The following is a 20,443-nucleotide window of genomic DNA, read 5'->3' on the forward strand; positions in this document are numbered from 1 at the left end:
CCGCTAGCAATGAAACCTGCTTGAACACAACGTGCGTATCGCGTGCCGTCTGTGGAATGCTGCGATGTAGTTCAAAAATGCTCTGCCAGAGCCGTAAGACAAAGAACTGAGTAAGGAACAAGCATGCCCGCAACTGGACGATCTTCAGCAAGCGTGAGGAGACCACGGAAGATTATGCGGGGGCTGAAGAGTACTGGACTGAAAACTCACCATGAATGCTACTCCTAGTTTAGCACTTCTGACACTCACTGCAGTGCATTTTCTATGTTATTAGTTGTATGTCCAAGTTTTACTGATAAGCCAAGTAAAGTAGATTATTTCCAGAAATGGGAGGAAATTATTTATTTCAAATACAAATTTAATAAAAAGATTTGTCTATCAATAGTTCAACCAATGTCTATGTGTTCTCTTTTAAAAGTATATGTTGCTTTCAAGATCACATTACTTTCACAGCCTAAGATTAAAACCCAACATTATTAACAGACCACAGGAAAGTTTTACTGCTGTAACTGGAATTGCTGTTTCATTCATTTCACTGACGTTCTGAGTAAGTTCTCACACAGACTATTTGACAACAGAAAGATACAATTGCTGGTTAAGTCACTGACTTCTTCTAAACATTGAAGCAAAATGCAGCAACAAGGATTAAACAAGCTTTAAGCACTGACCATTCTAATAATTGTTCCTAACGAATGTCAAAAAGTCTATTAAAAACACTTAATGTTTTTTTGATAACTTCCCTCTTTGTACAGCCAGAGCCTCTTCCAGTTTCATATTGATATTCTGAAAGTGTCTTTCTGCTCCTAGAATTCTCCGCGACTCCACCAGAAGAGCAGGTAGGCTGGAAATTCCATACTGTTGTTAAGGAAATAAAGTTACATGGCAACATTTTTAACTCTTGGAAAAATCACTTACATATCTGTATTTATTTTTTCTCTATCTGAAATGATGCAATGTGAATTTTAAAAGTGAAGAAGAGCCAACATTAGAGAGTCTTCTGAAATGATGACGGGATTTCCTTACACGTGGCAGGGGTGTAGCATTGTCAACAGAAAACACCACACCAGGCCACGAGCCACGGTAAAAGGGGCAGGAGTTCTAAGACTACATGAGTTCATCTGGTCATGAAATACGAGTGCTGTTCTTAGCGCCAAATGCCTTACAGAACAGACACGTGAGTACCAGAGCTTTCCCTGCCTTTGAATGATAGCAACCAAAGAAATTGACTGCTTGTTTCTCACTGTTAATCTTTCTTCACTTTCTATAAAAAAATGTTAGACCTGAGGACAATCGTTACGCTTCTATGTCCTTTGAATTCCTCGACATAGACAGCGAGGTAGCAGAATCCTCTCTGAAGTACTTTAGTTTCTAACATGAGACCAAAAAACCTGAGTGAGATACTGCAGTACAGCTACAGCAATGATTCTCAATTTGCTTCCACAAAGACAATTAACAAAATACTGCTATTCAATGTAAGTTAAACACGAGTAGAAATGCCCATCAGTCCAGGAAAAGAAAAGGGGGGGGGGGGGGGAGGGGCAGATCCACAACAGTTCAGAAACACAGGCAAAATATGTACTTACTACCACTTTTTCTTTTGGCTTTTCTTCTCTATAGTCCAAACAGTCTTGCTGTAGCTCCTTTAAATCAGTAAGTAATTCAGTTGCCTGCCTCAAGGAAGATTTTCTTTCCTGTATCTCAGCATATTCTCTTTGTAGTTGTGTCAGCTGTGGTTCAGCTCTGAAAAAGATGAAGGCTTTGATGACTATACCTGCACATTTATTTCATGAGTAACTACGAACGTATTTCCTCTGAAGAAGACTTAAGGGAAAGGTTGGTCAGAAGTACAAAGCATAGGTTAGTATAACATACTGTTTAATTAGAATAACTAGCATATTATTTAAACAGGTCCAAATCCACAAAAAAAACCCCAAACTTTTTTCCACATCTCACTTTTGAGTCTGACAAAATAGCCTCTCTCTCTTAAGCACCTACATTTTTCAAGTGAAGTTTCTGAAAGCCCAGCGTTCCGCTTCTGCAGACACCTGCCTGCTGGCTGAGGTGTTCGGCGCTTATGCTGAAGCACACTCAGGATGTACAAACTAGATACGCCTCTGCCTGCGTAAACTGGAGGGCTCAATCCGTTAAATTAGCACTCCAAAAACTGAACTCCAACAGCCATTTTCATTTAACAGTGTTGCAGCAAAAAAGCTTTCTTAAGATGATCAAAAGATTAAAACACAACAAATAAAAAATGTGAAGACAGCAAGTTCTTCAGGCTATTATTGTGCCTCATTAGAAACATACCCAATCAGCTCTTCTCTGAGTTGCAACAGTCGCTGCCTTTTCTTTTTAATGTCTGTTATTACCTGAAACAAATGGCGAGGAAAGTCTTTGAAACAGTTTCTGTGACTTCAAAGGCAAACAACTCAAATTTCATTGGCTTTTTTTTCTTTGAGGTTTTATGCTTCTGATTCTGGGTGCAGAAGATTCCAAGATACCAGACCTTATAAACTGCCACGTTTTACATTTGTATTTTAAACACTTTAAAGCTCTTTAAAATGTCAAACTCTCATCTCCACCCAAAATTTCTCTTGAGGAACACTGGATTTGCAAGCATACAAAAGGAGTTTGGGACATTTTGAACTCAAACATGACGAACTCTAGTAGGTTTTTGTTTCTGTTTTAAAAATGCAGACTAATACGAATGTATGCTCAGTATGATTGCCATAACTAAGGAACTAAGAATAATTAAGCTTTCTTCAATACAACATTCAATTAAAGAAAAAAACAAACGACTAATCATAAATTTAAATTTAACAACTACAAATCTGATTTTAAACAAGTGTGTAAGAGGCAAAATAAGGATAACTGTGAGTGGCTGCAAATGCTAGATGTGTATTAAAATTTTCATTTTACATGCAGAGTAGCTTACCATATCACCTCACATTAACAAGACTTTAGCACATTAACTGCTACTTCCCAGAATAAACTTTCTGTTGACTTTGTTAAAAGCTATTTTGTCATCAAAAAGTTTGCGGAAGAGGTAAATATGGGCAGAAAGCCTCTGGCAGACAGTGCCTAACCTGCTCTTAAATATCTCTGCTGTAGGGCATTCACCTCTCTCCTGATGAAACCGCTGCAACGTCTTTCTGCCCTTACACTAGTTCCTCCTCCTGTCGACACTCCCCACTTGCATTTTCAGTCAATTACTACGTGCTCTGAATGAACAGAGGAACTGCCTTCCTCTGAACAAAAACCTTGCATATATTTAAGGAAAGCAGCTTCCTTAGACTCCTCTCCTCTAGACTAAGCGATCCAATTCTGTCCTCACAGGTCACCATCTTTGCTACTCTCCTAGATTTTATATTCATCTCTGTTTCTTGAAGGTTAGCTCTCAATATTGAATTGGCTCTCCAGAGGCCTTAGCAGTGCTCATTAAAAGAGTAATTCACGTGCATGGATACCTACACATCCTCATGTGCATTCCTTCTTTTTACAGCAGTGTCCGTATGGAGTCTGCAATCCATCATATTTACTCAGATCTTTTCCAAAAATACTCTGGTGGTTCCCCATCCTCTATTTGTGCAGTTGATTCTGTAGTACCCTACACTTTTTTGTGAATTATTTTATTTCTTCTAGTCAACTTCTTGAAATTTCAATGCCCACCTCTGTACGCTGTACAATCTAGTGATATATATGTATTTACCTTAGCATTTTTTTTCTTCATATTCTTTAATTCCTGGACTTCCACTATCTACAGAGGAAAAGAAGAATTACAGATGGACTATGGATCTTGATTTCATCTCTATCCTCCTAAAAACATGGTTGCAAGAATTACTTTGGAGTAACACAAAAAGCTATTTAAAAAAAACAACACTGGTTCAAAGGAAGATCACAAGTGTATCAGTTGTGTATCAATTCTTTCCTCATGCCAGAGGAAGACTGTTGCACAAAATTAGTTATCTTGCACCAGTTAGTGCAAGTAATACTCCTTGGACCAATTAGTGTAATACTACCTGGCTTAATTTTTCTAGAACTTTATATAAAATGTATAAATCTAGTCATTTTAAAACTTGCCCATTCTAATGAATCACTTAGAACTATAGTTTTAGTACTTATCCATTGTACTTGCCACAACTCCAACAAAGTTCAGAGTTTATTTTACTCATCGTAATTAGTGAGAAGAAATCTTAGTCTTCCAAGTGAATAAGCTTTTTACAGTTAGGTTGAAACTGTTAATTAAAGAAGGATGATTTTCCCTGAACTATGTTAGAGGCCTCTGCACAAGAGTCACTGAGATGCGGTCTAAAGATTAAATCATTGACCTTTTAAAACTCTAGTCCGTGAGCTTTTAAAACAGTGACGTAACTGCTCATTCCAATTACGCAGCTCTCCAGTTTCGCTACCTAATGCTTTAGATATGACAAATATTAACGTTTCCCTATTCTCAAAAGCTGACAATTTTGCAACATACTTGCATGACAGCAGTGTCGTGTCTAAAGACAATTCTCATGAAAGCCAGCAGAGAGGCTGCACACAACAAACTGCTTTCATATTATTTATCCTGACAAGAGATTAGAAAATTTAAAGTATCATAAAATAAATGTGTACAGGACAATTTAAAACCGTAGGCATTTTGACTACAATGTAATATACAGCTCTATAATCACTACCACAAAACTGATTTTATTTATGGTGTACTTACAAGATCGGTGATTTGGTCCTTGAAAGCAGAACAGAAGCCATCGATAGCTTTTCTGCAAACGTTTGATTCTATGCTTTGTCTGGAGAAGTCAGAGGGACAGAACACAACCCCTTTGGTTTAGTAAAGGAGAAATCTCATCCAAAAACATTCCTTTGAGTAATGAATAAAACCCCATGTTAAGCAGCTGGTAGCACAGGCAACTGTGGATCTTTCATGTACCAGCAATAGCTTAATTTCTGCATTGAAAAACATCAGCTGTGTTGTTCTTATGTTTGGAAAAATAACCAAATTCCTGGAGACCAACGCAAGGTCACATACAAAAAAAAAAAATTGTATCACGGAAACCTAATAATCATTAAAATAACATCAGAATGTAACCATGCAATACTGCATTCCCTAAAGGACAGCCCATTAACAAAACCGCAGGTAATCTTTTTTTAAAACTTTGAGTATTCAGCCATAGGAAAGCAGAATATTTACCTGTAATTTGCTGCTATCTTCTCAAATTCAGCCAGAACAACATCCAGTTCTGTAATATCTCTGGAAGATCTCTTCAGCTCTTTGGGACACCAAACCTCTACAGAACATGGGCTATCCACTGAAACAACAGAATAAAGATAAGCATTGTACAATGCAGGTACCTGTTCTGCAATAACAGAAAAGTTACTGTGCCCACCATTGAAATAACCATCTAAAAGTTATGAATATTTTAATGTGAAACTTGAGAAGAGGGAAATATGAATTATTTCATCTGTCTTTTGCTGAGTAACTATGATAGACTTATCTGGGAACACTTTAGAATTCGGATGATCAATTATATACAACTTATTCCTTATTCTTCATCAGTTCAAACAAGTCCAGGAAGGCGTTATTACACTAACTGATAAACTGCAGTGTACTGTAGATATAGCCGTTTGTGCTGTAAAAACTACTAGTGTGACTTTGGGCAACCTGCATTAATCAAAGAATCACGAGTTGTTATACCATATTTGTATACATTTTGTATTAATACCATATATGCTTCAGAAAAAGCTATATACAAATATGTTTCTTTCAACTTTGCAACAGTGTTATTAGCTAATCCCACAAAAGCTTAAACCGTGTTTCTTCTTACTCCCAAATGTAAGTCTAGTACTTGAATGTGATGGGGTACAGTTCAAAGGAAGCAAGATGACACCTGAGAAACAGTTTCTCTATACCAAAAAATGCCACTGTCTTGAAGCTCCCTATCTCAAAGGCCTTTATGCTGACAGCTGTGCCTGCGCTGTCAGTCAGGGGCGCCCCGAGCTCTGCCCCACAGCCCAGTGCTCCAGGCTTCCACACCAAAGTGTCTCACAGCTCCATACCCACGGACCCAGGCTTCCCTCCACAGGGAACCGGGCTGCGTGCGAGGGATAACGCACGCCTATGCTTCACCCCTCCAGGGGAATAATAAGCAAGTCCAGGGATGCAAACCATGGGGATCAGAGCTGTGTGGCACACCAGCTCCTCCATTTAACCATTGCTAATGCGTGCCTAGAAACTAAAACCTCCCATTTCTAGCAGCAGTATGCTGCTACATACAGAAATGACAACCATTGCATTATGGAAAAGCACTCATCTTGAACAAGGAAAAATTATACAGGAGTTTTGAAAAGTCTACTTTACCAGAAGGCTCTGATGTGTTCCTCTCTGAAGGCCGCTTCTTTTTTGCCTGGAATTGAGTAGTATTCAGAGCCTTCTGCGATATAAAAAGCAGATTAACTTCAAAAAAACCCCTAGGTTTACTTATTTAAAAATGTTAAGAGATGGAAATTAGGCAGAACACACTGAAGTATTTCAGCTTTTCACAGATGAAACATCAGTAACATTTACTTAGGGCTATTTTGCCAGAATCACAGCACAGCGATCACACCGCTGAGGGAGAGCAGCTGCCTGACTGCACCGACCGACAGGTCAGGCACTGGCCGTGCAGCAGGAGGACATTTTGAGGAGCATAGGGCCCCTCGGTCCAGCACAGTCGTTGCCCAGTATTAACAGTTGTCTGACCAACAGTGCCTCCCTACCTTCCTTTTCACCCACGTTCTACCCCAATTCTTTCTCTACTTAGACTACTTTGTGACACCAACACAAAGTAGTAATTCTACGAGAGTGCTGCATACATGCAGTTTACTGATCAAAGACTACCGCTCTGTACTGAATTTTACAAAAGGATTTTCAACAATCCCAATGAATTTCAATATATAAAAACCTTTTATGCAAACTACTGCATAGCTTCTTTTATCATAGGCCTACTTCCTCAAGTCTGCAGACAGTTAACTCTTCCTCTGAAGTGGACCAAAAGCATTTTACGCTAATTGCAGGCTAAGTGTGGAAAAACACTCATTCAAAACCAAGTGGTTTTTGTCTAATATATATTCAAAATTAATTTTATCAACGAAAAGTTCAATTCATAAATATATTCTTACTTCAATACTGAACAAGTACGAGGGATTTGTATTCCATTTAGTATGCCATTCTTTAAGAATGTATATTCCAGGTATAAAGAAGATACTTAAGAGAAGAACATGTTCCCCAGTGAACAAGAGAATGGGCTACAGGACACCGGAACCCCTGGCCATTATATTCCCCATTGACGTGACGACTGTAGCTTTAAGCATTTCACTCGGCCATCTCACAGGAATACTTTGAGGATTAATTATTTGACACACAATTAGGAAGTACTAAGAAACAAACAAAAGGCCTTGCTCTCCTCTCTAATGCAGGCACAGCATGAAGTAAGTTAAAACTAAATTGACTGATAAACTCATGCAACATTCTCTATACCACATTCTCCTTAAGGGGTCCATCTTCAGGATCATCTGTGCTGAATTTCTGAACATCGCCATCAGATGTTTTTGAATGATGCGCTTTTTTACTAGGAAAAGAAAAATATGCACATGTAAACCCACTACACACTAAGAAAAAAACATCTTCAACCATACAAACAACAAAATCTTAGGTTTTGGGGAACATTTTGTATTGCTATGTCATTCGGTTTGCGTCTCCTAAATCAACTGCTTAAAAAGTTGCATGTGGCACATAAAGGGAACAGAATCTTTATCCTTCAGCAGCAACCCTTGCGACAATTAGAAATCCATTAGTAATGGACCACTGGGATAGCCATGTTGTTGAGGAGAAGCTTCGAAACAGAAACAAAATTATTACTGAAGATATTTCAGCAGGAAAGAAGGCGGCTTTCTTGGTGGCGGGGTGGGGTTAGAAATCAAAAAACAAAAAAATACACGCTCTCATACAAGCTCTATTATTGTCTTGCTATTTCATTCAAATAAGAACTATTTCAGATTTAAACCAAATTTCATTTAACAAATGAGAAACATACTAAAACTTGCATGAAAAGATTCTTTTAAAATTAATTTTCTTTGTTACATATAGTTTAACTGGCTTTTACCTATTTTTCATTTTTTCGACTTTTTAACTTTAAAGACACCATTATTTAGAGGACTAATTAATATCTCACAGAGATATTTTTAAGTCTTTTATTTGGAAAAAAAAACCAAAAAAACAAAACAGTAAATACTTAAATCGATGTGCTGCTTACAAAAGGCAAACACTGATTTATTCTCCCATTTCTTTTCTACGTTCCCCAGTCTTACTTATTCTTTTGGTTTCTCATCTGGGAAATCTTAAGTTAAAGCACCTGTTTAATAAGCAACTAGGGAAACCTGACAAACAGAACATTTTCCCCATTTAATCTAAAAATCTACAGATTAAATTAAATGCTGGCAATTATTTTTTGCACCAGACCTTCTTTCTGTACTTTTCCTTTGCGGAGCTGAAACATGACCAAGTGACTCGTTTTGTGAATGTTCCTCTCCATAAGCATCCACAGCAGTACTGTGCAAAGGGTGATCTGTAAAGAACAGAAAATAAGCCGTAGGAAAATTGTTCCCATCTGTTCAGGCAAACAGAACGGACATGCTAGCACCGCCTGCCATTCAGCATTTAGTTAGAATTTTTGTGGTTTGCTCACTAATAAAAAGGAAGTCTTATTAAAAGTATTATTTGAGGAATAGGAAAAAGATATATAGTGAAAAGCTTCACAGTTTGTATACTCATCCACCTGCTATTTCTTTACAAACTGAAACCAAAGGTGCATGAAAGCTCAGCACGTACATATGGCATATAGCAAGCAAACCATTTTGTACAGTTCATTTAAAGTCTCTCTTTACTATGGCATACATCAATCTTCTATACATTTAAACAACTACTTACCTTTTTTTTTTTAATATGGATTTTTAGCTGCTTTATTGGATGCTATAAGAAGACAGTCACAGCTGCTACAGTAAGTTTGTAAATGCAGAATTCTTGAAGGTAGCTACCAGGATAGATTAAAACTCTGAGAACCTTAAGGTTTTAGCCTGCCTTCCATAGTGTATATTTCTTTTTTCAAGCACGTGGCCACAAAAATCTAGTGTTAGCTTACATTACTGTTAGTGGCATCTTTTTTATAGTTTTTAACACATACCACAGAAGTGAGGAAAAGAAGAGCTTTTCATTTTACACACTTTCCCTTATGACAACCCTTTTGCTATATTGTTCTTTATAGCTCATTTTCAACGCTGTTTCTAGTAATTAGGTGTATATTTCCACGATTTTCTTAGAGTAATAAATATTACAGCTGAAAAAAAGCTCTTAGCATTTTCTCTACAACTTCTAGCTTACAGTTTTTCAAAGGTTTTTCTTACTGATGTTGACATATAAGAGCTATATATATTTAATAACAGAGAACTTCACACAGAGGCACATATTCCATCTAAATTGATCCTCTTCCAGTATACTGAGGCCTCATTGCACAAGTCCCATACACAGCATGAGAGTAGTTTTAATGCTTCACCAAAAATAGCATGATTTTACAATGTTACTTTTTAAGTAGAACAACATCCCTGTGAACATCTAAGTTTGCTGCCATGCATACTCTTGCAATAGCAAAAAATTTCACTTCATGATTTGTGTAATTTAATGGAGAATAAATTAAGATATCGAACTTTCCTTTTAAAATGTAAACTTTTACACAATTGAAATGTTATATTGCATGAAATTCTACCATTCAGAATATGAAACTTGACTAGCCAGTATTTTTCTATCAACTTTTACTTGCACACATTACAGCATTATTCTTGTTACTTCCTAAGTGACAGAAAATAACACCACTCAAAAAACCCTCTCTCTCTCTCTCTCTCTCCTGCCCATAATTTTCTCTGGCAAAAACACAATACCTTTTTCTAAGTAAGCATTGAAATATTTTGCCCGTATGGTTTGTTCACGAAAATCATACATTAAATGACATTGAAGTTGATACTAACCAAATGAATCGTCAAGTTCCTCAAGTTGATTTGCTTCCGCTACCTTCAATATCCTTGAGACATCTGGTTCCTCAAGTGGAAGCAATTTCCAGCGCGGATGGGAGTTGGCTTTGTGTTCCTGGATGGGTATGAAATTAATAGGTAGCTCCTCCAGCTTTTTCAGTGTAGAACAGATTAAATATGACAATGAATTTCAAAAATGTTTGACTAGAAATATATTTAGCTCAGTAGTCAATATGGTCCAGGTTATGATATAAAGCATTTGAAACGTGTTTTTTCCTCAGGGTATCTATTTTTCCTCCTAAGAGAAGCAATGGTATAAAACTGATATATTCTGCTATTTGATACTATACTATCGCATCAGCTTTGTCTTATTTTATAAAACTAAGTGTCTAAGCTTAGAAATCTTACAACAGTTTAATATCTATCTGGTTTCTATGATCTGTGGCCTTTTTCTTTTCAGGCATTAAAATATTTCTTCTTTCATCTCTGTATTACATGAATGTCCATCCTCATCCAATTTAATGACTCGCACTTTAAAAAAATGAAAAGCTGTGCATAACTTCTTATAAAAGGTGGAATTTATAAGTTATTTATTTATTTACACAGACACTTCTGCAAAGCAGAAGGGTAGGAGAGAATGGCACTAGTTTATGAAATATTTGTAAACACCTCATTCACACCCTAAGTGCAGGAGTAAATTTCCTCACTGGTTTGCGTGTGTGTGCATGGAAAGGGAATTACAAGAAGAAAACATCAACATCCTAAGCTTTTAATTTTACTACCACTTTGCAGCGCCTCACAAGTTTTGCTATGGTACCGAATACAGACACATCGACTATTTCCTCTTTAAGCTGTTCTCTTCAATTTTACAACACTGTTCTCAAACTTTTGCCTGTTTGAAAGTCAAAGGCCCGTTTCGCCTGATGATGCACTACTCCTAAAAGAAGAAAAACAGAAAAAGGGAAAAGCCCGGCACGCCAAAGCCGCACCGGCACAGCTCCCAGCGACGCCCGGGGCGAACACCTGCGCACCCAACGCCACAAAAGCACAGTAAAGCAACAAAACACCTGCCCCTTTAATTCTGCTCGAACTAGCAAAACTTACCTTTGATTTATTTCCAGAATGATTTCTCTTCATTTTCTTCTTTGAGGACATCACGCTATTCAGTATATACTGCTAAATATACAACTGAGGGTAGAGTTACTGAAAAATTGTCCCCGATACAAATCTGCTTCCTCTGTCTCAACACCTGAGAGAGGGCGGGAAATCTTTGTTAGTTCAACGTATTATGCACCGCTCACTTTAAAAGCAGTAAAACTCACTTTTCCAGGCCAGCCCAACGCCTGACGAGGCGCCTATGTCAGTGACAAGGCGCGCACGTTAAGCAGCTGAAGCAAGACAACGCGTAACGCTATTCGCGCCTCCGCTTTTGCTTCGCAGCCGCTGTTTCTCTCATGCGGGAGACCCCGAGGGCGGGCAGGGCCCGGCCCGCCGCCCCGGGGGGAGAAAAGGCGGGCGGCGACCCCCCCTCGCAGCGCCCAACGGCCGCCGCCCGGCGCCGCCGTCCCGCCGCGATTCAAACCGGGAAGGGGAGGCGCGACCGAAGGGTCGCAGGGCCGGAAGGGGAAGCGGGACGGCGGCGGAGGCGGCCGCGCCCTGAGAGGGCCCGCTCCGCCCCCGGCCTCCCGCCGCCCCGGGCCTGGCGGGGCCCCGCCGAGGCCTGGGTGGGGAGGCAGGGGAGAAAAGCGGCGGGGCGCAGGGCGGGAGGAAGGAGAGGGCGCTTGCGGGAGGGGCCTGCCCGCCGCCAGTGCTCACGCATCATTTTAAGATGGAGGGCCGAGGTTTTTTTCCCAGTGCCCAGGCGTATCCAAGTTGTGCGCTGGGCAGCAGCACATTAGCATGTCAGTGTTCACCTGACCGTTGCTCTGCCGGCCATTTCCTCCCCCCCCAACCACATTACAAACCCCCCCGGCTGGTCTTCTCCATGAACCGACACTGTGTACATAAAACAGGCCAAAACATGGCCTGTCTCAGATTTCCTACCTATCTAGAAAAAACAAGTGAGCAGGACCATGTCTGTAACAATAACCTGACATCTAGCATCCAAAACTCACAGCAGTTAGATTCAAAACATACAAAAATATTACATGCTACAGTAGTGTACCAAAAAAAAAAAGAAAAGGAGGAACTTCTAATTCCAGATCTCTGGCATTTAGTCACTCCATTTAGTTGTTAATAGGAGGCTTAGCCCTTTGTCAACAACAGCCTTACTAGTTGGAGGGCCCCTTTTCACACCACACCTCTTCATCCACAGGTGAAGGTGGTCTTCCAAGTGATCTGCTGCTGCCCCCCCCCGCCTTTCCAACCAAATAAGCTAAAACACAGTAAAATATCACTTTAGGATTAAAAGTGGAGCGGTCTCTTTCTGCTTGGAGTTTGCTGGTCGTTTAGCAGTCCATGAGCCAAAGGTAACACAAGCAGTAGTACAGACTACATACAGCACAGCTTTCTTTCTGTAGCGAGAGGTGGCTCTTCCAGAAAGCTTTCTTTGACGGGATGGGTTAAGAACATAAACCTTTGCTCCAGCTCTCAGCCATCTCCCATAGAAGAGGTGTGGTGACACTTCACTGTGTCTTTCCAAGCAGCATACACATGTATTTGAATACGGTGACAAAAAATTGGTTTAGGGTTCCTTCAGTAGGAAAGGAGTGTATAGAGGAACATACAAAATTACTCAAAAGGAAGAAAAGGAACAGAAGTGTGCTTAGTATTTCACAGTAACAGCAAGACAGCTCTAAACTTGGTGGTGATGCTTCATCTACCATGGTCTGATGAATCTGCCCACAAGATCTTCCATATTATACTGCTGATTAAAGCCAGATGCATGGTATAAGGGGGGAAGGGGAGAAATGGTGACAGCACGAGGAGGACAACCCCCACCACCCAAAAGCAGCAGAAGAGTTTAAGGAAACACTAGATTTCACTCAAAAGTTGTTTATGATGATGGTAAGAACACTATTTTTGTCTTCAGCATGGTTTCTGATGGTTAGGTAAAGATTTTTGTTGTTGGTGGTGGTGTTTAAGAATACCGATAAACCAAGTTACATACAACAGCATCCCTTTCTTACAGATACTGGCCAAAAACTTACACATAAATGTCAGACCAAAGCAGAAAATTACCTTCCAAAAAGTAAAGTGCCAACAACCAGCATTTATCCTCTATTTAGCATGTTTGTAGCAGAGGATTTTTACAGCTTGTCAGAGTTACCAAATTATGCCTTGGCTTGTTAGTCAGCAGCATCTTTCCTTGATAAAGAAACACTTCATTGAGTTGAAATGCAGAAATATTTATTTTGGTTTCCTTCATTGGTTTTGAAAATTTTTTTGGTTTTATAAAACATAGAAATAACCAACACTAAGCAAACATTTGAATTCCAATGTAACAAACTACTGCTCTAACAGTTGACTTGGATTTGTGTACCTTCATTGCACACATGTATGAAATTATGCTACAGAGTAGTGCATTACAATCACACACAAATCTTAGTGCAAACCTTGTTGTGCTTGTATTTTACATATATCCATGTTTTCAAAAAAACAGCAATGAATGCTAATGCAAAACCAACTCTGCAAAAGACTTATGCTGTAATAAGGCTTATTTCTGCTGATTTCTCAAACAAAAGGTAACTAGTTATTTTGTAATTTATCCGGGAATTAGGTTTTTATCCCTGAACAAATACCTATCCTGCGCCAACACACAGTTCTGTTGGCATATTTAAATACTTCCAATTGCTGCAAAGCATCAGGCAAAAAACATTCTACCTGACCTATTTTGCTATTCAGTGAAGAATACTCAGTGGCTCATACATAAAGCACAGAAAACTGAGAGGTTACGTCAGAAGCTCTTCCGCTTAGAGGACCTGGCACATTTAAAAAAAAAAAATGCATTTTAAATACACATTCATTACAGGGAAACAAGTGGCTAGTACAGGTGCAATGTTTACCTGACTGTTAGCATAGCCCAGCCTCCTGAATGGGTTTGGTTTTAGGTATCTAGTGTTCTTGTCAGAGTTAGGATCTGTTCATTTACAGGGCTGTCATCACTTTGGATTTGTGTTAAGGTAGCAAAGGCTATGCTTGCTGAATTAACTGTATCCACACTTTCGGTGCGGAACCACCACATGCAGACTTACTCTGAGGAACTTGTATTCATCAGTCTCCTTTGCGTGGAGTTCTGACTTCTACCTTATAAAAAGTACATCTCAGACCCGGCTGCACATATAGAAGGGAGAAAAAACACTCAGGTGCCTTGCCCCAGTTAATATTAGGACTAATGCAAGATGCAATACCAGCTATACAACCGTCGAGGGGTTTTTTTGGTGGTTCGTTTGTTTTGTTTTGTTTTTCTGAACAGATTAAGTAATCCTTCTGAGGATGCAAGATACTTAGAGGCATTTTCAAACCTGCCAAATCCTTTGTGGAATTGACAACTGCAAAATACGCTGCAGACAGCGAACATGCTGACAATAAGAAAACCTTAGCTCCTTGGTGAAGGAGAGTCCCATTTTTGGCCAAGGAAGTCTTAAATAACTTACATATAGTTACCATTTATAGTTAAGGCTCTTTTTGGAAATTGTAGGTCACCATAAAAACAGTATGCAACACAACTTGACAGTAAGGCAGTGTTCCATTTCTTCAGTGTTCCTATGGCAAGTACCCATTTTTGTACAAGTTAATGATTGCACAGTTTCCTTCCCTATGTTTGCTGTAGTCAAATTACAGATATGAAGGCCAACAGTAGACAGACGTGTGCCACTTTCCTCATCCCATTCTCAGTTACATTTTGGCATTAGCATAGAGTTCCTCTATCTGTGACTGGAAATATTTTCGCAGTTCTGGTCTCTTCGCCTTCAGCGTTGGTGTCAGCAGGCCGTTTTCAATAGAAAACATTTCAGCGTGCATGACAATGTCTTTGACCTGGAAAATAAAACAGTTCCAAGGAATGCAGCTTGGCTAGTAATAGACAAGGCTATTAAAAAGATTGCCCAGAAATCATAACAAAGCCCATCACTTTAAAGATTTTCCAGACACAAATTAAAATCAGTTTCTGCAGAGTCATATTATATTGGGATTGAGAAGTTTAAAGAATTAGGTGTTCAGTTATCCTTAGCATCTTACCTGTTCAAATGACTTCAAACCAGATTCTTTCCCAATCCTCAGCATGTCTTCCAGAATGTGTTTTTTGAGGTCCTGTGGATACAGGAATACACTGTATAGCTTGAAACAGTTGATGCAGAACAGCTAACTGCTTAGTTAGATGTGACTCACCTTGTTTTTGCACAGCTCTTCATATGAGCCTTCAAATCCCTTTTTCTTGGCCCAGTTGCGCAAAGTCTCAGGATCAGGTACCACAATAGCTACTAAGAAGGCCTAAAAAGGAATTTTTGTCAAGCTTTTTTTTTTTTTTTTTTTTTTTTTTTTTTTAAAGTCAACACTTTAGTTCCTACACATTTCTTACTAGTCAGGGTTAGGTTTTGGACAGCAGTTCTGATCCTGCTGTAAAATCAGCAGCTTTCTGCTACTTGAACACAGGAGTGCAGTTCAGAAGCTTGCACTTAAAGAGAATTACTCTTGTTAAGACCCACATTTCAATTAACACTTGCAAAAACATGGACATCTTGGGTTTTATTTGCCCGGCACACTGTTGGCAACTTTATATACAGTTATTAATACTCAGTTAAATTAATCCAGCTCTATTACCAGGTCTGAAACTAAATCCAGAACCATGTTATATAACTGCTGGAGTTGAAACTGCATTCAGAACCAAAACGTGTAATGTTAAAAAAAAATTTTAAGATTTCAGTCCCAAAGTTGGGGGGGCAGGAGAGGGAGAAGGATAACTCTTTTCTGCAGTCTCCTCTTGCATCCATTTTTAAAGTTACCTGAAGAATGCTTACCTGCAAGCTCTCTCCATGGACAAACACCTGTGCAAGTGCTTCACATCTCAGATACACATTTTCTATTTTCTCTGGTGCTATGTACTCTCCCTGGGCTAGTTTAAATATGTGTTTTTTCCGGTCAATGATCTTCAATGTACCATTCTGTTGACAGAAATAACTTCCACTCAGAAGAGGCACTTGAGGTGAAAAAAAACAGTCTACACAGCTTAAGCATGCCACATGAGATGACACAGTGTACCAGAATTAAAACAGACAAACAAGAGTTTGTTTCTATGTATTTCGACTTCAGATATTACTGTGCAACTTTTGTTAAGCTTTCAACAACGGACCAGAAGTGCCATTGCCTGAATTCTGGTTTAATACAAGCTTAAATGCTGTGAGTGATCCAAGACAGTTCATTCATTTAAGTTAGATTAGGTAATACAGTAAAATAGTGCCAGAGCCAGAGTACTGTCAAACTAACATTAGACGAAAATAGGCTCCACACCCATCTAACCTAAACTAGGGAAAGCCGTAGGATTGGCACTGCTAATACTTTTTTTAGCCCCAGGCACACAGATTTACCTACAACAGTAATTATCCTCCTCCTAAAATTACTTGCCTTTCACCTAATTCATTGTGTTTAATACCAAATATTTTCTATTTCATTAGTTAAATTACTGCTAGTAACTACAAAAGTACATTTCAGCTATGTAAGTCAACTTACTGGTAGCCATTTCCCAATATCTCCTGTATGAAGCCAGCCATCTTTGTCCAGAGCCTCTGCTGTTTTTTCTGGATCTTTCAAATAGCCACGAAATACGTTTGGCCCTTTCACACATACCTGAAAACAGCCATTTGTGAATGTATGCTACTATGAAGGGAAGTTCACAAACACTGTTTGCAATGAACAGTTCTTAATAACCCCCACTAAAAAGACGAGGTGAAGTTTATGCATTAGTACAGAAATCTCTACTCATGGTTTTTGGAGACCTAACATTTTCCATTGGTATAAAGTATAATAAAAAGCAATTGGAAGCATCTGTTCTCTTCCAGTCTAGCAAAAGTGTTCCTACCTGCTATTTGAATAATCTGAATTTATCAGAGGAAATTAATTTTTATTTATCTGAAGAAATTCTGCTGGATCCAGAAATATTACCTCTCAGCCTGGCAATGTGTTTGTTTCAGCTTTGGTAAACAGCAGGGGCATTGTGCTAAAACTAGTGATGAAAAAGCTGTATATCAAGCAATCACATGTTTGTTGTCCTGAAGTAAGCCAGTTAATACCTTGGGGCTTAGAGCACTCAAGACTTCTCTACAACAGAAGCAATTTCTTTAAATTGCAGGTTGTCTGGATTTGTGTACCGAGTAGAAAACTAACAACAACTTCTCTGGATATAACTAGATGCGTGGGCATTATTAGGATCAAAAAAACATGCTTACAAGGTATGAGAAAAGGACCAACAAAATTAGAGGTTTATCAGTGAAGAGGCTGCCAGAGAATCAGGTCAGACCTTACAAGCTAAATTAAAACAATTAGTAGACTATCTGTCAGCAAGAGAACATAGAAGTAAAGCAACTAGTCAGGAACATGGAGTAGAGCCTGAAGTACCCAGAAATAATCCCAGATTTAACTATTTTCTTCTCAATATCACACTCAAGGTTGTTTAAATTTTCTTCTGGTGGGGAGAAGGGGGACACAGGACAGGACTTTTGTTATTTAAGGATCAGCAGGACAATAAAATACCTCCTTAGAAATAAGGACAAGATAGGTAAGGTAAACAAGACTGAAGCAAAACTTAAAGATGCCCACTGCACACAATTGCTGGGGAATCAGGAGTCCAGAAAACCCTGAAAGCTCTACACAAGAGTCCTCAGAAGCAACAAAGGATTCAAACCCTCACACCAGCTTAGGAGCTGCTTGGCATACGTGGGTGACAGGAGACAATAAGAAGGGCCTGGTCTGGGCAATACTATCAGGACTCTAGAACAAATCTAGAAGAATGAGAGAAAATCCATTTTTTAGTTAAGGCCAAACAGATGATAAATATCAACAAGGGCTGATAAAATACTAGGCCAACTATTAGTCTAGGGGATTAGTACAATTATAAAATGGGCAAGGAACTGGCTAAAGAATCTTCAGGCATTAATATCAATTCTCAGACTAGAAGAAATTACTAATGTAGTTCAGAGACCAATTCTTGAAAGATTCATCCCATGTATTTTCAGTGCTTACCTCAGCATAAAATATAGGCATGCTGGTGAACAATACAATGAACAGGAGATGTTGCCAATAGGAGGGAAATCAGTATTAGTGAGGGTTCTGATGACCTTGTAGAGACAGTACCAGACTCATGACTAAACCAAGGTCATGTTTTAAAAAACTAAGTCATTTCTTCTATAAAACAGAGCTTATCTGGAAGGATATGAGTAGAGAACTCTGTATGTCCCAGTCAAGTCAAAGGCTGACTGATCAAACGTTTCATTTTTCATGGCTCCTACAATCACAGGATGACAGCAGGTGACAGCTTTTCCCAGTAGAGACAGCAAACCATTTACCTGTATCCTGTTAACTGGCACTAAGACCTCATCTGCATATAAGCAGATATATATATATATATATATATATATATATATATATATAACTATTCACAAATTTATCCTTCTTGAACATGGATAACTGGCAAAAGTGAAAAGCGGAGACTACTGAAAGCCTACTCTCAGAAAGGAGGACTAGGAGTGTTTAATCCAGCTGAAGAGCAGACAGACAATGAGGAGGAAGATTTATTTTAGGCAAAGGATGAGACTCAATTCTATAGCTATGGGCTTCAGTTCTGTGAAACTAGTTGCAACACTATTTGTTAAATTCAGAATAGTTCACACTGAGGAAGTTAGGACTGAAAGACTAAGATGGTACCTGATATATTAAGGGGCTACCATATTTATTCAAGTCCAAAGTAGCTCCTAATGCAGCAAACTTTCACAGTAAGTGCAAGGAAAACATTTTTAGAAGTTCTTTAAAAAAAACTACTTACCTGTTTCTTATTATGACAATTTATACTCAGTTCCTCTAGCAGACCAAATCTTTAAAAGCATATTTAAAGTGAAGCAAAAATTGCTGCTGAATACTAAACATGGGGTCATATGCAAGACAGGAAAGAATCTTGACATTGCTCTCCACTTGCAAACAGTTTCCCACCACCAAGCCCAACTAAATCCTGAAGTATTTCTGGGAATTAAAGCCCAATGATTTGTCTCTAGTCTCATACAAATCACAACCAAAACAAATAAAGATTATATATTGTTTGCAGTCACAAATTAGTTACTTGCTTAATCTACTTTTTATTTATCCATTTCTCACCCCCCACAACTGCCCTCAAGGCCTCTGAAAAGCATATGGAATATACCACAGTAAATTTGCTTTCAGGGTTTGGGGAGAAACTAAATTACTACATGGACATCTGTTCTAAGTATATACACAAAATTCAAGCTGTATGTATTTTACTTCAAAAAAATATTGAAAAAGACAGCATATAGCATTACATACAAAGCTGAGTCCTCAAAGTACAATTTCTAAAACATACATGTTCAATTTGTGCAGGCTGAAAAAAAAGTTCAGAAGAATGTGCAGGCAGTCTTCACAAACCATTAGCAGCTTTCATGGCATTTTATCTCCATTTCTCTTGATGGTGTTTCAGCTGCTTTAAATTACCTCATCTGACACATCACAAGCTGGGTAGCAAGCTACATGCATCAGCTGTTCTCCAGCACTTGGCAGTGGAGGGGAAGCCCTCTGCTAGCATTTTACTGAAGGATAAATGCAGTACGAGATAGCTAGCTTCTCAGCTATCCCACAGCTGGAAGATGGCATGTTGGTCATACAACCATAAATACACAGTAATCTGTTATCCCACAGTAAGCTGCTTTTTCTCCCCTCCAATATACTATTTGCTGCTTTGCTTCTGTGAATCATTAGCTGACACTGCATGCAGGCAAGGCAGGTGTCTCTGATTTTTAGGTATCAGGCCATGTTTAGCACTTTTACTAAACACAGACAGTTACTTGTTACTTTAGGAACAAAAAACATTTTCCAAGATATTATAAGAGGCTTATATTGACCTTTTGAAATTACTCACCTCACCCTCTCCTTTGGCAGCCAAGTAATTCATTTCTTGTACATCAACAAGCTTGATGATACTGCATGGCATGGGTGCTCCAACATGACCTATTAAATAGAATAACACTTCAATAGACTAAAAAGCAGTTCAAACAGGTTCTTAAAACTATAAGCTGGTTACATGCTAAAGTAAAAAAGATGGAAAAGTCATTTCTGGTAATGTACTACACCAATACCACTACAGTAATAGCTTAAATTTGCTGGGACTGAAACATTAAGTTCTCAGATATCCCTAGAATGTTACAAGCTGAACCATGTACTCAGGCTTGCT

General features: G+C 38.8%; 2 protein-coding genes across 2 annotated transcripts in view; both read right to left on the reverse strand.

The window, feature by feature from the left end:
- Window positions 1-715: 715 nt before the first annotated feature.
- CENPU (centromere protein U) lies at window positions 716-11,509 on the reverse strand. The gene is made up of 12 exons (XM_082315746.1): window positions 11,379-11,509; window positions 11,161-11,305; window positions 10,054-10,171; window positions 8,495-8,600; window positions 7,514-7,604; window positions 6,356-6,428; window positions 5,189-5,306; window positions 4,709-4,787; window positions 3,710-3,757; window positions 2,308-2,369; window positions 1,584-1,740; window positions 716-855 (listed from the first exon to the last, which is right to left on the reverse strand). Exons 2-12 carry the CDS (start codon window positions 11,209-11,211, stop codon window positions 718-720), a joined length of 1,041 nt encoding a protein of 346 aa, XP_082171872.1. The 5' UTR covers window positions 11,212-11,305; window positions 11,379-11,509; the 3' UTR covers window positions 716-717.
- A 1,873-nt stretch (window positions 11,510-13,382) lies between these two features.
- ACSL1 (acyl-CoA synthetase long chain family member 1) overlaps window positions 13,383-20,443 on the reverse strand; it is a 42,652-nt gene continuing 35,591 nt past the window's right edge. The window contains exons 16-21 of the mRNA XM_082315555.1: window positions 20,132-20,220; window positions 16,723-16,839; window positions 16,014-16,157; window positions 15,385-15,486; window positions 15,235-15,306; window positions 13,383-15,033 (exon numbers count right to left, since the gene is read on the reverse strand). Of these exons, the coding sequence (XP_082171681.1) occupies window positions 14,893-15,033; window positions 15,235-15,306; window positions 15,385-15,486; window positions 16,014-16,157; window positions 16,723-16,839; window positions 20,132-20,220 (665 nt within the window). The 3' untranslated portion in view covers window positions 13,383-14,892. The remainder of the gene's footprint in view (window positions 15,034-15,234; window positions 15,307-15,384; window positions 15,487-16,013; window positions 16,158-16,722; window positions 16,840-20,131; window positions 20,221-20,443) is intronic.

The sequence above is a fragment of the Platalea leucorodia genome (assembly GCF_965183815.1).
Source record: "Platalea leucorodia genome assembly, chromosome: 6".
NCBI lineage: Eukaryota > Metazoa > Chordata > Aves > Pelecaniformes > Threskiornithidae > Platalea > Platalea leucorodia.